At 32.1% G+C, this 17,401-nt stretch overlaps 1 protein-coding gene across 1 annotated transcript in view; it reads right to left on the bottom strand.

Annotated features, from left to right (window-relative positions):
• Window positions 1-17,401, bottom strand: part of NAA16 (N-alpha-acetyltransferase 16, NatA auxiliary subunit) — a 90,003-nt gene that overhangs the window by 34,826 nt on the left and 37,776 nt on the right. Inside the window, exon 9 of the mRNA XM_044670611.1 lies at window positions 13,422-13,528. Coding sequence (XP_044526546.1) covers window positions 13,422-13,528 — 107 coding nt within the window. The remainder of the gene's footprint in view (window positions 1-13,421; window positions 13,529-17,401) is intronic.

The raw sequence follows: 17,401 nt of genomic DNA, 5'->3' as shown, positions 1-17,401 counted from the left end.
TCTAGAACTTCTTCAATGCCTTCTATATTAGTTAATGGTATCTAAAGGGACATTCAAATATAAATATTCAGTGATAACTGCCTCAGAATCCTGAAATATTTCAATCAGGAAGGGAAACTCTTCCTTCCTAAAATGGGATAAACAATGCTCTTCAGAGGAAACAGCCTACCTTCCTGTGGAGACAGCTTTATACACCTCTTTCAAGAAATGCTTCATCCAGCCAATGTATTCTCAGCTTCCATGTTGTTTTAAGTTACATACAGAGCACATGTGCGCTGATGTTGGGCTTCAAGGGAATCAACGCATCTGCAACACAACCGACGCAAACCTTGATGTTGCCTTCTCTCAAGAGTCTCACACTCATAAGTGAGAGGAAGAACAGGAAAACTGAAGAGTACTTTGGATGACAAGTGAAAACTAAAGTTTAAAACTAAAACACTAAAAAATTATAACATCTAACTTTGAGAATTAAAAATAATGACTGCGTTAACTAGTTATAATGAAATGCAAACACTAAAACTTTAGCCTTACAAAAGCACCCAAAGTCATCATCCTTGCCAATCATCCACTAATCTTCTCAATGAAGTCAGCAGACATCAAACATGGAGATATAAAGAATTTAAGAATGTGCAAGAAAAGCTGGAGAGAAATGTGGAGAGTCAGTGCTATGTATGAAATCAAAATGATTTTACTCTTGTATAAAATTGATAGTCCAAAACAAGTATATAGTACTAAAGAGGGACTGTAAAGACAATCAAGATTAGTCTACCCTAACCATCTTATTTTCAAATCTACTTTTAAGAAATACGCTGAAGCATTAAGAATTACTTTTAATTTGGGGTTTTTATGAAAAAAGAATTTTTAAATTTCCAATTAAATATAATATATAGAAAGTCTAGTTTGCATAAGTTAGAAATTATTGAACATTTGATTGAATATTTGAATCCTGAATATTCAATATTTCTGTTTAGAAAAGATAAGCTAGTTTCTCCATTAAGAAACTCACAAAGGATAAAATGAGTCATTAAGCAACCCTTAATCAAGAAAGCTAAATAAAGTAAATTACATATAAAGTCCTTTAAAAAAGTTGAAAGCTAAGTTGTTGTTGATTTTTTTTCAACCCTTACTTTCTGTCTTAGAATCGTTGCTGTGTATTAGTTCTAAGGCAGAAAAGTGGTAAGGGCCAGGCAATGGGGGGTAAGTGACTTGCCCAGGGTCACACAGCTGGGAAGTAGCTGAGGTCATATTTGAAATTAGGACCTCCCATCTCTAGGCCTTGCTTTCAATGTGAGCCACCCAGCTGCCCTCTGAAGTCATTTATTAAAAGGTAATACTTTCTAGCCAGTATAGAACTAAAGATTAAATATCTTTAAATACCTAACATGCATTTTGCCAAATTTTGCACAAATTAAGTTTATGTAAATAATGTTTTAACTTTTAGTATGTATACTAATATGAAATATTTAAGTTTTATTAGAAAATCACTTTTCTTTTACATATGATTCAAAAATATTTCTAGTACTTTAAACGTGAATTAATGCTAAATCTTTGAATCACATATCTAACTATACAATAAAAACCAATAAGAAAATTTAACATTTAAGGAAATACACATCAAAGTCAATTTTTCAGAAACAAATTCATTCTATAATCTGGGGAATATTGGTACTTGCCTTGTGAAAATACTGCTTTAAATCACTAATAATTTTAAAACATTAAATAAAGAAAAACTGAGGTTCTACTTCATACCCCTTATACTGGCAGAGGTGACAAAAAAAGGAAAAGATAAATGTTGTTAGTGGAGGTTTGAGTTGATCTCTGGAAAACAATTTGGAAGCATGTACAAAAAAAGTCAATATAACATGCATGCCTTTTAACATAGCAAATACCATACCTATACAGATGCCCCAAAGAGATTAAAGAAAGAATAAGCAGGCTCACTCATATGTACAAAATATTTATAAAGCAACTCTTTTTGTAGTAGAACTAAGTACTATGGAGATACCCATCACACCTCAGAAGGGCTAAACTAATTATGGCATATCAATACAGTGGAAAATAATATATTGTGTCAAAAGAAATGAGGAAAGGGATAGCATCAGAGAAACCTGGAAAGACTTGCATGAAATGATGCAGAGCAAAGTGAACAGAATCAGGAGAGCAAATTTATACACTAAAAACATCATAAAGACAATTTGGAAAGATTTAACTGATCAGTGCAGTGACCAACCATCACTTCAGAGAACCAACAATAAAATATAATTACCTATCTTTGACAGAGAGGTAATGCGCTCAAGATGAAGAATCAGTGCAAAATTGGTCTGGTTTGACTATGCACATTTGTTAAAGGGGTTTTGTTTTTATTTCTTTCTTTCCAAATTAAGACGACACAAGTTGGGTTAGCTATTTTGTCCTCCTACACACAAAAGAACAAAAGAAGTCACAATCAAGTAGGAGTTCTGAAAGTTACATAATGAATGTATTATATACTTTAAAAGGAAGGCAAGCTCTATATGAGATTCACAGTTTCATGTACAACCCCTTCTCCTATTCCACAATGTACATGGAAATGATCATTTTATTTTGTTTAAGTTCAGAATTTTTTAAAGAGACAAAAATTTGTGCTTACTACTAATAATAATTTTTGGTCTGGATCTGTAGCTTTCATCAGTGTGTAGAAAATTCCCACTGAGGCAACTACTATGATGTAATTTACAGCAATTCTATAATGTGGGGTCGTGGAGAGCTGCTTAGTGTACTGAAGGATTAAGTATTTTGCTCAGGATCATTCACAGAGCCAATATGAATCTGAAGTTTACCCAAATCATCCTGACAGAGGCAAGCCATTCTCTTTCCTTTATATCATGCTGTCTCTCTTATAATAGCCATTATTGATTTTCAATGCAGATTTTCCGTGACTATTGCCAAATTTATTTTTAGACTTAAACTTGTAGCTCTAACTAATCCTTAACAGTTACAGAAAATTAAACACTGAAAAGTTAGCAAAAAATTTATATTCTTAATATGAAGTAGCAAAACTGATTATAAATAATTTTAACATATCTGAATTTACTTCAGGCTTAAAGTAACTCTTCTGTGATAGATAAAATCACTTCAATAAATTAATGTTAAAGGGTGATTCAGGATTCACAAGGTGAAACAATAAGTCTAATCTTCTACAATTAAATGAGGGAGAGCCAAATGCCAAGTGGTACAAAAAAATAATTTCAAAAAGCACGAGTCAAGAGTATGGAAATGAAAAAACCTAATATGGCTTCAATCACAGAAGTAGAGTGATCAGTGTTGCTGATATAATCTGAAAGACCAGATCTACGGCAAAACTATAGTGATGACAAAAAAAGGAATAAAAAGAAAGTATAAATGAGACCTTTAAAAACACATATAAGAGGGGGCAGCTGGGTAGCTCAGTGGATTGAGAGCTAGGCCTAGAGACGGGAGGTCCTAGGTTCAAATCTGGCCTCAGACACTTCCCAGCTGTGTGACCTTGGGCAAGTCACTTGACCCCTATTGCCTACCCTTACCACTCTTCCACCAAGGAACTAATACACAGAAGGTAAGGGTTTAAAAATATTTAAAAAAAAACACACACACATATAAGAGAACATTCAGAATGAAGCATAAGTAGAGAGGGCAGGTTTTTAACATCCTCTTTTCTATTCTTATTTGCATACTGAAATATTCATATCTGCTAATATTTAAGAATATTAAGAAAATAAAGAAAATATTGAAAATTTTCATGTGAACATAAAATCTATCTTTTTTAGCTTGAAATAGAATTCTTAAAATTTTTTGGGGGTGATATATTATGTTATGTACTTTTTTACATTTTAAAATATGTACCTAAATGTAGTAATGTCATTCAAAAAAAAGTAACATTTCTTCAGGATGACTGCATTTTACGCAAACCCACATAAGATCTATTACTATTATGTTATAGCCTGTACTTTGTAGAAATGGTCTGTCATTTATAACTTTAATTGACCCTATGGAACATGATATAGAAAAAGTATAACCTGTGGAAAAAAAATAAAAAGACTATATCTATGACATAATGGTCAGTTCTGGGATCTTCATTAGTAAGGCCACTGCCACACTAAAACATGCCATGGAAAGCGATCAAAATTGTCAAGTAATTCAAAGGATTATCACCTAGAAAGGACTTGAATTTCTATTTGGACCCAAAGGCAAGAACCAAGGCCAACTGGTAGAAGTTATTAGGATGTAAATTTAATTTAATAGAATGGAAAGACTTCCTAATAACTAGAGCTATTAAAAAATAGAATGGGCTACCTCTGGGGATTATGAATGCCCAATCTCTAGAAATAATTAAGATGACTTTAGCTAGCCAGTTTTTTAGGCCTACTATAAAAATTAGTTCATGAAAAATTTGGAATAGATTACTGATAGGATCTCTTCCAACTCCAAAAGTCTTACCATTCACTAACAAAGGAGTGGAAAAAACCCACGAAAGATTGGAGTGAACTTTAATATATTCCAGTCATAAATTTGGAAATCACACCACCTTAAAATCAACAAAAATTTGCAGACCCTCAGAACTAGCTCTGAAAGCAGCAGCAAGAAAAAGACTGACATTTGGCATAGTGCCTCCCCATTCTCAGGTAAGGAAAGACTAACTTTGACATAAAATTCAAAGTCAAGAAATAGCCTAGGAAAATAAGCAAACAATGAAAAAAGAAGCTGACCATAAAAAGCTACCAGAATGGCAGAGAAGACCAAGACTTAAACTCAGGAGACAACTATGTGAAAATAGCTACAATGTCTTAAAGAAAAATTCTAGTTGGATCCAAACCCAGTGAGAATTCCTGAAAGAGATGAAGAGATAGGAGACTTAGAGTAAAAATTAGAGAAAAAGATGAGAATAATGATGCATAAAAATTATGAAAATAGAATTAACATCTTTGTAAAAGAGGTGCCAAAAATACTAAAGAAAACAACACCTTATAAAACAAAATTGGCTTAATGGTTTTAAAAAAACATAAAAACATTTTGAGGAAAAAAACGTAAAAGTAGAATAGCCCAAGTGGAGGATCAAAAGTTTACTAAGGAAAAGAAATTCTCAAAAATTAGAATTGGCTAATAATTCCACAAGACAGCAAAAAAAGCCAATAAAACAAAGTAAAAAATAAAATTTTTAAATTTTAAAAATTTAAAAAAAGAAACTGTGAAATAGATTATTGGCGAATAATGAGTGGATCACTGGGAGTGGAGAGACAATTTAAGAATTATTAGACTACCTAAAAGTCATTATCAAAAAAAGAGCCTAAACATCATGTTTTTAAGAAATTATCAAGGAAATAAGATGGCAGCTCATAAGAAGCAAAAGCTGAACCTGCTCTGACGATCCTTCCATACCAATCTTTAAAAAGTGTTTCAAAAAGACAGGAATCCAAACCTAGCAAGATGGAGTCATGGAGCTCTCCTGCTGAAGACAACTTGAAATTAGGCAAACAGAGCCGATTTCCACAAGATAAAGGGGAGACCAGAAACAAGACTGGACTGGCCAAATGCACCCCCACCCCCATCCCAAATTGTGCTGAGACCTGCAATTAGACATAAAATGACTTTGGGAATCTCAGGGCAAGGGCTGCAATCGTGAAGGAGTACCTCAGACCCACCATTTGGGGTTCTGGGCTCTGACAACAGCTAGCAGGGAAGAACAGGGTGAGGAACAGGGCACCTCCCAGTTGGCTACAATGAAGATTTAGCCCCAAGGCAGATGAGCTCAGTGGGCCTAATCCAGCATACCAGCAAAGGAGAGAGAGGAGTAAAGATTTAGCCCCAGGACAGAGTAGTTCAAACAGCCAATCCAGTAAACCAATAGAGGGGCTAGTTTATAGTCCACAGGGGAAAAAAGGAGGGAGAAAATGAATAAACAACAACAAAAGAAGATAACATATGAAAGCTTCTATGGGGATAAAAACCAAAGAACTGAGAACTGGGGATCTGAGAAACTTAAAGCAAAATCTTAAAAATAAAAAAGGGAATTGGACTCATGCTCCAGAAGAACTCAAAAATGAATTCAAAAATCAAAAAGGACAGGTTTAAAAAAATGGGAAAAAGAAAACAACAGCTTACAAAGCAAGATAGGTCAAATGGAAAAAGAGGCACATAAATCAAAGGAAGAAAACAGTATTTTAAAGGCCAGAATTGACTTATTGGGAAAAGAGGCAAAAAAGTCAAATGAAGAAAAAAATGACTTGAAAAGAATAATGGATCAAATGGAAAGGAAGGATCGAGGTCATGGAAGAAATTCAGTCTTTAAAAATTAAAGTCAGGTAAACAGAAGCTAATGACTTCATGAGACATCAAGAAACAATAAAACAAAACCAAAATAATGAAAAAATAGAAGAAAATATGAAATATATCACTGAAAAAAATGACCTGGAAAATAGATACAGGAGAGACAATTTAAGAATTATTAGATTACCCAAAAGCCATGACAAAAAATAAGCCTAGACATCATACTACAGGAAACTATCCAAGAAAACTGCCCTGATATTCTTGAACAAGAGAGTAAAACAGATTCAAAGACTCCACAGATCACCTCCTTTATTAAATCCACAAATCAACACTCCCAGGAATATTATAGCCAAGTTCAAGAGCTCCCAGGCCAAGGAGAAAATACTACAAACAGCTATAAAGAAACAATTCAGATATCACAGAGCCCCAGTCAGGATCACACAGAATCTTGTAGCTTCCACATTGAAGGACTGGAAGGCTAAGAAAATGATATTCCAGAAAGCAAGAAATTATCAAGGAAAATTGCCATGATATCTTAGATTCAAAAGAAATGTAAAGAATTACCATTAACCTCCTGAAAGGGATCCCAAAATGAAAACTTCATGGAATATCATGACCAATTTCAGAGCCCCCCAATTTCTCAAGAAAGAAAATACTTCAAGCAGCCAAAAAGAAACTATCCAAGTATTGTGGATCACATCAGATTTGGCATCTTCCACTTTAAAGGAATGGAAGGCTTAGAATATGATATTTCATAAGGTAAAGGAGCTAGGATTACAAACTAGAATCACCTTCATAGCGAAACTTAATATAATCCTTCAGGGGAAAAAATTGGGTATTTAATGAAATAGAGGGCTTTCAAGCTTTCCTGATTAAAAAGAAACAGAGCTAAAGAGAAAATTTGACATTGAAACATAAGACTGAAGAGAAACAAAAAATAAATATTTTTTAAAAATCATAAATGTCTCATAGTTTAACTGTTTACATTTCTATATAGGAAAATTGTATATGTAATTTCTAAGAACTATCATAATTGGAGCAATTAAAAGGAGTTTATGAGAGCAGCTAGGTGGCTCAGTGGATTGAGAATCAGGCTTAGACAAGGTGGTCCTGGGTTCGAATCTTGCCTCAAACACGTCCCAGTTGTGTGACCCTGGACAAGTCATTTAACCCCTGTTGCCTGGCCCTTACCACTCTTCTGCCTTGGAACTAACACACAGTAATGATTCTAAGATGGAAGTAAGGGTTTAAAGAAAAAAAATGAGTTTATTCCCTAGAGAATGGGAGTAAGTCAATCATGTTTCAATGATTTCCCAAGAAAAGAAAGGCTAAGAAAAAAGGATATAGTGGGAGAAGGCAGAATAATAAAAAAATTTTTCTTACATAAAAGAAGTAAAGAGTAAGAGATTTTAAAGTGGAATGGAAAATGAAGAATTTGGAATTCAAAACTTTAAAGGAAAAGAATGTTAAAGATAAATAATTAAAGAATATTTTTTAAAACACAAGAAATCTTACACAAGAAAAAAGCTTTTACAAGTAATTTATAAATCTACATACAAATCAAAATAAAAGGAATTAAAACAAGATACAAAAAAAATTTATTCTGTTTAGTTCTGCACTGTCTTCATCAATGCCAAGAATTCCCAAGGAGAACATCCCCTCTACACCCACAGTATAGAACTTTTTGCAATTTATAATCTTATAGAGCATATTAGGACCCTGAGAGCTTGAGGAATTTGCCAGATGTCACAAAGACAATCAATACCTAAAAGGTGAGTCCAGTTCTCTATACACTACGCTACAGAAATGCTGACCTCAAATAGTTGCTAAAATAGATCCTATGGGGGCTCTATATCAGAAACTTAAAAAACCATAAATTGATATCATTTCTTCTTTTAAACATTTTTTATGTTACATTGTATTTTTATTTATTTTGTTCAACATTTCCCAATTACATTCTAATATGGTTCATATCATATTTGGCCGAGTTTGACAGTTCTAGACTATACTAAGCTTTTCCCCATGTTACTGCTATATTCAGTAAATGTTAAGATAAATAATAACTGCTGATACTGCTAAAATATATGAAGACATCTATATTGTTGCTTTTACAATGAAAGAATTAAAAATGAAGACTTTCTTAAAAAGAGTTAAAAAATGTTTAAAAGAAGAAAACAAAGAAATAAAGGGAAAAAACACTGAGGCACAGATTTGGACCTAGAAAGTTAATAATTCTAAATCTGAATGAGATAATTGATGACAGGCATACTTACCTTTTTCCAAATGGACTATGTATAGTTCTGCATTATTTTAATATGCTAATAGGACTATCAACATAACCATATTTTAAGTCGCTAAATGTTCTCGATTTTACTATTATTGCATCTTTCTGAATCAAGTAACAGATATAAAAATCTAAGTCACAAATGAATAAAACATAGTTTTTTTAAATTTACCTTTATGTAATGATTACCATTAAGTATTACAGAAGTTTCTAAAATTTATGTGGCAGCAACACATGGGATCACATATTTTTTCTCTTTTATTCTTTAAGATCACACTTTAATAATTTAATATATGCAATTAATATGTTAAGAATTCTAATAACCATACATGAAGCTCAATAAATAAAAACAAATATTTTTCCAAAGAAGTTGACAGGTATATACATAGCATCATAACATATTCTCAGGCTGCTTTACCATAAGAAGGCAGGCTGCATTGTCAAATGCAAACTACATTTAATATTAGACTAAGTAAAATAACAAAACAGGGATAATGAGGACAAATTTTTGGCATAAGTATCACAATATCACAAATTTTCCTATTAGTTGTTCCCAAAACTTGACAAGCTATCTCCTATTTGTCTTGCTCTAGTGTATGACTACATTGCACAAGTTCTAGTATATGGCTACAATGCATTCTTTACTCAATCTGCTTTTTAGAATCCTCCAACTTTCTTCAAGACTCAACTAACTCTGATAAAGTTCTCATTTTTAAAATACAAGGAATGTTATAAGACTTGTAAAAATAAGAGTCATTCCTCTTTGATAAAAGAACAAAGAATTCGAAGAGGCAGTTTTCAGAAGAAATCAAGCTATCAATAGCAAATTTAAAAAACGCTCCACCAAGTCGCTAACAGAAAAAATGTAAATCTAAAAAACTCTCTAAGATATCACCTCACACCCATCATACTGGCAAAGTTGATTTTTAAAAAAGGAATGGCAAATAATGATGGGGCTGTGGGGGAAACGGCACATTAATGCACTATTAATGAAACGAACTAGTCCAATCATCCTGGAAAGCAACTTGGAACCTGGAAGTGTAGCAGCACTTTTTACGGAGGGAAAGAATTGAAAACTAAGGGAATGGCCAGCAATCAGTGAGATGGTATAGCAAAGTGATGGAAGATTAAATAGAAATGTTGAAGGGGATGGTTTTAGAGAAATGTGGGAAGACTTATATGGACCGATATAAAGTGAAGTGAGCAGAACCAAGAGAAAAATATATACAACATTATAAAGACAAACAACTTTAAAAGATTAAGGAAATCTGATCTCTACAATGACAAATGTAATCCCAGAGGGCTCATAAAGAAACATGCTATCAAATATCAGATAAGAGAGGTGATGGACTCAAAGCAATGACTATAATACTTTTTTGGACATGATTAATGTGGGAATTTGTTTTCCTTGATACAAATTTGTATGTATTTTTCACAGGTTTTTTTTTTCTTCTTGCTTTCTTAATGAGAGGAAAGCAAAGTGGGAGGGAGAAAATTCAAAACTGAAAATAAAATTAGATTTTTTAAAAAAGATGAATTCAAGAGCTACCTCCTATGTGAAGCCTCTACTGACATTCCTACTTGACAATACTCTCTTGATTGAAAAATTACCTTCCTTTTACTTATCTGTACATTTATCCCACCAACATATAAGCTACTTGAGGACAAGGGTTATTGTTTTTGTCCTTATATCATCTTGGCACATTTCTTCTTGTTGTGCAATCATTTCAGTTTGTCCAACTCTTTGTGACTTTATTTGGGATTTTCTTGGCAGAGTTACTGGAATGGTTTGACATTTCTTTCTCCAGTTCATTTTACAGATGAAGAAACTGAGGCAAAGGTGATTTGCCATGAGTCACACAGTGAGTGTCTGAGGCCAGATTTGAACTCAAGAAAATAGGCCTTTCTGACTCCCAGCTTTATCTTCTGTTCCACCTTTAGTTAGTCACATAGTGGGCATTTAACAAACATCTTTTGAATTGATTTCGTGTGATCAAAAAATGTGCTTTTCATATTTTCTCCACTATTACTTAGTCCTATTACTGTGAATCAATTACTACTTTATTCTAGAATCAGATCAAAAGAGATCTGATTTCCTTTTTCAAAACTTAAGATATCTTAAGAGCTGACAAATATCTATTTAAGATCCTTATATAATGACAGAAAAACTTTTTTTCTATCACATCACAAGAGTACATGTAGCTACATATACATAATTTTGCTATCATTTTACATTAAAATCTGACACATATCTAAATCTTTCTCATTAATCAAAAATGTTATTGGATTCATTCTGTAAGAGAAAAATTATTGGGGCTTCAAAATCAACTGACTTTCCTATTCATACCTTATGCAGCAAAATAATTTAAGACATTTTTCAAACACATTTATAACCATACTCATTTCAGACCTAATATCATTAATAATCTCATTTTCTCAAATCACTTATTTCTATCTTTATACTATCAGATTTTGATGAAACGCTGAATTATCTTTCCTAGTTCTGTCTTCAAATACTGGTTTTAGGATCAATGACTTTTTAAAGTATGCCGTAATGAGTTAAAATCAATTACTCATTATAATATAAATATATACAATCAATATTAACACAGTTTTCCTTTTTAGAAGGAAAAAATAATTTTGTTAAATCTTTAATTTACTTTATTCCAAATTTACTTTTCAACAATTTTTGCCTCTTTCCATAACTACAAATTTATGATGCACTAACACACTGTTTCCACAGCTTATACTTTATTTTCTGCAATTCACATTAATTTCTCCCAAATGATATATTTATATGTACATACTATGTATATGTGTATATATACATTGAGAGAGAGAGTCTTACATTTTACTAAAAAAAATTCTGTGTCAAGTAATATGCTTATATACTATTGATCTGTATATCTTTAGTAAAAAAAAAAGGAAGGTTCTATATGTGCATACACATTTACATATGCATGTAAACATGTGTATGGAGTTGTTAACAACTCACATTTATATAACTTCTTTATTGCATGAACAGCTCCTTTCTCACATCAATCCTGAAGTGGGTCATGTCAAGAAGTATTATCCTTATTTTATAAATAAAGAAAATAGTGACTTGTCTACAACCACATAGTTATTAGGAAGCTCCCAAAGTAGGTTTTAGATCCAGTTTCCTGACTTCAAAGCCAATATTCTATCTACTACACCAAAAAAGTATTATAAGATTCTATTTCCATATGAAGGTCCGAAATAAGTAAAGTCTAGAATTATCATTTTGCTCTGTTTGTAATATGTTATTTTATTAATGTACACAATAACTTGTTTAGTTTATATTTTTATTCTACATTATTTCTAATTCCTCTTATTTTTCCAAAAAGAATGGAATTCTTTTAATAAAATATGTAATAATAGCCTAAAAAACCATTGGTAGAAATTCAAAAATATATGCAGAACAATTTTTCACTGAATTTAATAAAAAGGCAGTTTACATATTAGGATCAAACTAAATATACAACCATGGTTTTTAAAAGAGAGAATATAAACTATATATGTACATGCCACATTTACTAGTCAATTTAACAGTAAATTATTATCTAAAGAACTCAAATACTACAACAATTAAGAGGCTTCATTTTTAAAGACCAAACATTCTCTAAGGTTCAAAGAGAAAATCAGTAAGTTGCATTTATCAATCATATCTAAAGCAAGTCTAATTCCAAAATACTATGAAGTGCAAACTTATAAATACTTAAGATGGAAGGATACCAGATTAAAAAATGAAACAACTTGTCTAACTTTTCCTTGCCAGTTCCATTACAACCTTTGCCCTCATCAACTAACAGATTTCAAAAGATTGTCACTTCAGAAAGAATTCAAGTTTTGTTTTTTGTTGTTTTTTTTAAACCCTTACCTTCTTGCGTTGGAATCAATACTAATGGTTCCAAGGCAGAAGAGAGGTAAGGAGTAGGCAAAGCGGGTTAAGTAACTAGTCCAGGGTTACACAGCTAGGAAATGTCTGAGGCCAGATTTGAACCCATCCTGTCTCTTGGCCTGGTTCTCAATCCACTGAGCTACCCAATTGCCCCCAAGAATTCAAGTTTGAGGAAAATAATAAATAGAAGGCAGAATAATGGAATGTGAGTATAAATTTTCTGCAAACATAATATAAAATTTAATGAAATTTACCTTCTCATAAACACAGAAAGTCAAATCTTTCTGTGATATACATTTGACATTAAAGATCAAGCTATAAGTCTAACTTAATTTTTAATAAACTTAGCCTATTACTAGAATTTTTTTATCTGAACCTGTCATTTAATTGGTGTAAGAAAAGTCCCTCTACCAAATGCAAGTTAGCACGGATAAAGCCTATCACTTTTCAAGTTAATACTTGGAGGCATTGTGGCCACCTTACATATACGCACTCATTCACTCATATGTCCCAACTATAACTCCAGGAGCACACACAACAAATGAAAATATAGTATAAGGTAGAACTGAAAATGTTATAAAATAATGAATAAGTTAAGGCTGATATCTTTTAATCAAGATCATATTTAAAACATCTCAAATTGTAAAAACATTAGAATTAGTATGCACTCACAAGAGGGTTTAGCTGTTTAAATCTTAAATATCCCAAAAGTCCCTTTACTTTACATAAGATTGACAATTACTCTGCTATTTTAATATGCCATCCATGTGTGCATTTTTAGTCCGAGTGTTAATATTAAAATGAGATGAATTCTAATACAATACAAGAGGAAATTATTAAACTACAAATTTGTTTAAGTTACAGGTAAAGTTTCTATAACAATTTTTATTGTTAGTATAAAGACTATATCAAAACTGAATAAATACCAAATTTTACCTTTTCTGTATTGTAATATAAAGATTTCAAAGTGGTAAACAAGGGTGGGCAGCCTTTACTGAAGTTAACCCTCAGGAACTTATCCATTAGTTCTCTAAATTTTTCACCTAGAAACAAAAGTGTATTTTGTTATATTCCAATTGTTGTGAACAACTTAAAATGATCAATTGTTTAGAATTTAAGAATGCAAATAAAAATCTTAAAAACTGCCAAAAGAAAAAAAATTCAGAATAATTTCTATCTCTTGCTATGAAAAAGAATGGTAAAGAATTGTTTCACTTATCAACAATAACAGTTATCTTTAATTTTTTTCCTGCATCAAAACATCAACAACTTATCCAAGCAGTAATTCAAAAAATGAGCTCTACATAAATGTTTTTCTTTTAAAGCTCATAAATCATCTACAACCCATTCTGGCTATCAATTCAATACTAAGTATAATTCTACCCTATGATCCATAACTCAGGAACCCCAGTAAAAATGGGAGGGAAAGTACTATGTCATTGAAGAGGATCCAAAAAGCAAAGAATTCAGTATTAATTATAATCAAAATTATATTTCAAAAGCTGAAGGAAAAGCTACAATTACCAAAAGTCTCCTTTTATATTAAACAGTATTTATTACTACTCTCCAAAATTTTAATGCATAATTCACACTTAAAACAGTAACTGTAAAAAATCAATTAAATATAGAATCCTAAGGCTATATAAAGACATTCTAAGAAAAAAATACAGACCAGTGGAACTGACTGGCTCTGGCATCAAAGGGCAAAGTAGGGAAATTCTGGCTCTGCTACTTAATAGCTGCTGCAACAACATTCTTATCATGCCTTCACTTCTCTAGGACTCATTACCCACATCTATAAAATGAGGTAATCCTATGGTAACATTACCTGGGAAGAAGACCTCTAACCTTAAGATTAAGATGCACTGTTTCACAAATAACTGAAAGGAAAACGTAGCTAGTTTGGGGAGTTGAGATAAAGGAATTAAGAAAGAAATATATCTTTAACATAATATAAAAATACTTTTAAAAATTCATCAAATGTTAATCTACCAAATTTATATAATTAACACTATTCTTTAGTTAATGCAAAGTCTTCCCTGATTACTCCAATAGTTAATGCTCTTCCACTTCTCAAAATAACCTGAATTATTTGTATTCATGCACATGTGCCATGCTTCCTCATTATCAGCAGACTGTAAGCTCCTAGAGGGCAGTGAGTTTTATTTTCGGTATTGTATCCTAAGTCCTAGCACAGTACCTTAAAGGTTACAGAAACTTGAATAAATTTTCACATCCAAAATAGGTCTAACAGAAAGCACATGGTTTAACTATACAAAATTTCACTCTGAATTTTAGAGTGAAAAAACAAATTCTCTTGCCTCCTTGAAAATTCAAAGAAGCTACAGTGTTCAAATACCTCATACTACTAAATGACTCCTTAAACTAAATAACAATATGGCACAAAAACAAGAGTCAAAAATACTGGGTAGTAGCCAAATCAAGAAGTGATATCATGAATGGCAAGACTTCATATTCCTCTAATCAAAACAAAAGAGAATAGATATTAAGTTTCTTAAAGGTTCTGCTTTCCATTAATGCTCTCTTCCACTTAGTTAATAAGTTATTCACCCTTCTACTGGTTTAATACTTCTTTTTTTCATCATTCTTCATTCAAAATATAAAACTTAAGATCTTACTTAAAATTCCTAAATTAATTTCCAATTATTCACAATAACAAATGAAAGAAAATTAGAATGTTACTGTGTAATTTCTTGAATATGTCTTTTATACCTAGAGAAAGAAAGATCTTCAAAAGTCTTTCTTCATGCCCTATCCCATTAAATTCAGTGAAATAAGGCATTTCTGTTTTCATTTATTTTCCATTTTGGAGGTTTTAAGAAGAGAACAGGATTTCTTTTTTGGTTCCCATATATTGTTCACATCAAACAAGTTGTTTTCTATACATGACCTTCCACTTCCTACCTCCATGCCTTTGTACAAATGGCCCCCATAATAGAAAGCATTTCCTTCTGACTTCTGCTTAATCAATCCTTACCGTCTTTCCAAGACCAGCAATCATCTCCTACAGAAGTCTTTTCCTGATCTTCCCTACCCTCCTAGTGATTAGTTCTCAAAATTACTTTGTATTACTTTAAAAATATTTTGTACTCAAAGTACATGTTTTAACATAGTAGTAGAATGTAACATTGAGAATAAGTTTTTATCTCTAAAATACCCAATGTCTAACAATGCCTTCCCTGAATATAGGAAATATAGAATAAATATGTATTAAAAAGAACTGTGGGTAGTTTTATGCTGGCAAAATGAGAAAAGCATATAGAAACCACATTGCTTTACATAGTATATAGTATAAAAGAAGTGAAATAATAGCAATAATGATGAGATGATAATAATAACACTTATATAGAGCTTCCTGTGTGCCAGGCACTGCACTAAGTGCTCATGAGATCCTTGAAACTGCCCTACCAGGAAGATGCTATTATTATCCCCATTTTAAACATGAGAAAACTGAGGTAACCAGAGAGAAGGTGACTTGCCCAGGATCACATGCCTGGTATGTATCTTTGGTGCTCTAAACACTGCCCTTCTTTCCTAAAAACATTCCAATATGGTCTCTAGAATGTCTGTAAAGAGAGCAGAGTCTCGCCACCAAGCTGTCTGTAAGAGGAATGATAGCAGGATAATTTCAGAAGGGGCTGGAAAGACCTCCATGAACTGATGCTGAGTGAAATAAGCAGAACGAGGAGAACATTGCACATAGTAATATGTGCTACTGAGCTACTCAGCAATACAATGATCCAGAACAGTACTGAAGGATTCATGACAAAAAATGTAATCCATCTCCAGAGAAAGAACTGTTGGCATCAGAATGCAGATCAAAGCATACTATTTTTCACTTTAGTTTATCTATGTTCTTATTTGGGGGTTTTAGTTTTATATGAGCATTCTTTTACAACAATGACCAATTTAGAAATAAGTTCTGCATTATAATACAAGTATAACCCAGAAAAAAATGCTTACCATCTGGGAGGGAGAAAGAAAAGGAGGGAGAGAGACAGATTGGTTCTTCTAACTTGAGATGATTTATGTTGAAAATTGTTGTTACATATATTGGGAAAATAAAATTTTTTAAATAAAATTTAAAAATAAGGGAGGTTTGTTAGATAGTTATACCAAATAGAAGAATGATCCTATCCCTAGGCTATGCCGATTTGGAACTTCAAATTTCAACAAGGAATCTAGAAGATTAAAAGTGGTCTTAAACCTAATTAGAATATGTTTCTTTGCTAAAAGAAAAGGTACTTTAACACATTTTGAAAGTTCTAAGCTAAGAGTTCCATGTCAAGATATCCTGATAATAGTATAGAACAGAACTGGGTGTTCTAGAAATAATCAAAAGGAGAAAAAGAGGGGCAAGGAGTTGTTTAAAAAATTTTAGAGGCCAAATGTTTGCCAGCCATCAGTTACAAAAACAACATTCAGCAATAAAACTCAGATGCTTCCAAAAAAAGAAATTTATGTCTATTATCTAAACCAAGAAAATCCTAGTTATATTGTGTTAAAATGAGCCCAACTGGGCAATAAGTTTTTATTTTTCTTACCTAGTAGAACAACTGAAAGCAATAAATTCACATTTTAAAGTGATGAAGGAAAGCACTGCCCTGCCAACAAAGTAAATAAGGTTTCTTTTAGAAATATACCCTTATAGAAAGATCCTAAGTGACTAATGTTATTTTTTTTGGCAAATTGTTATCTAAGGAAATGGTAACTGTTCAATAATCACAATGCCACCAAATTTAACTGCTAATAAAATGAATGACAAAGGAGGTTTCTGTCAACCTTCTTCCTATCAAAATCAATCCCTTATTTCAAGGCTATAGAAGTACAATATTTTAGAGAGGAATACAGGTGCTTAGTGGCTTCTAAGACATAGAACATAATGAGCAATTATG

The sequence above is a fragment of the Gracilinanus agilis genome, chromosome 3 (assembly GCF_016433145.1).
Source record: "Gracilinanus agilis isolate LMUSP501 chromosome 3, AgileGrace, whole genome shotgun sequence".
In the NCBI taxonomy this organism is placed as follows: Eukaryota; Metazoa; Chordata; class Mammalia; order Didelphimorphia; family Didelphidae; genus Gracilinanus; species Gracilinanus agilis.
The sequence above is the reverse complement of the archived record's forward strand: the minus strand, read 5'-3'. Positions and strand labels throughout refer to the sequence as shown.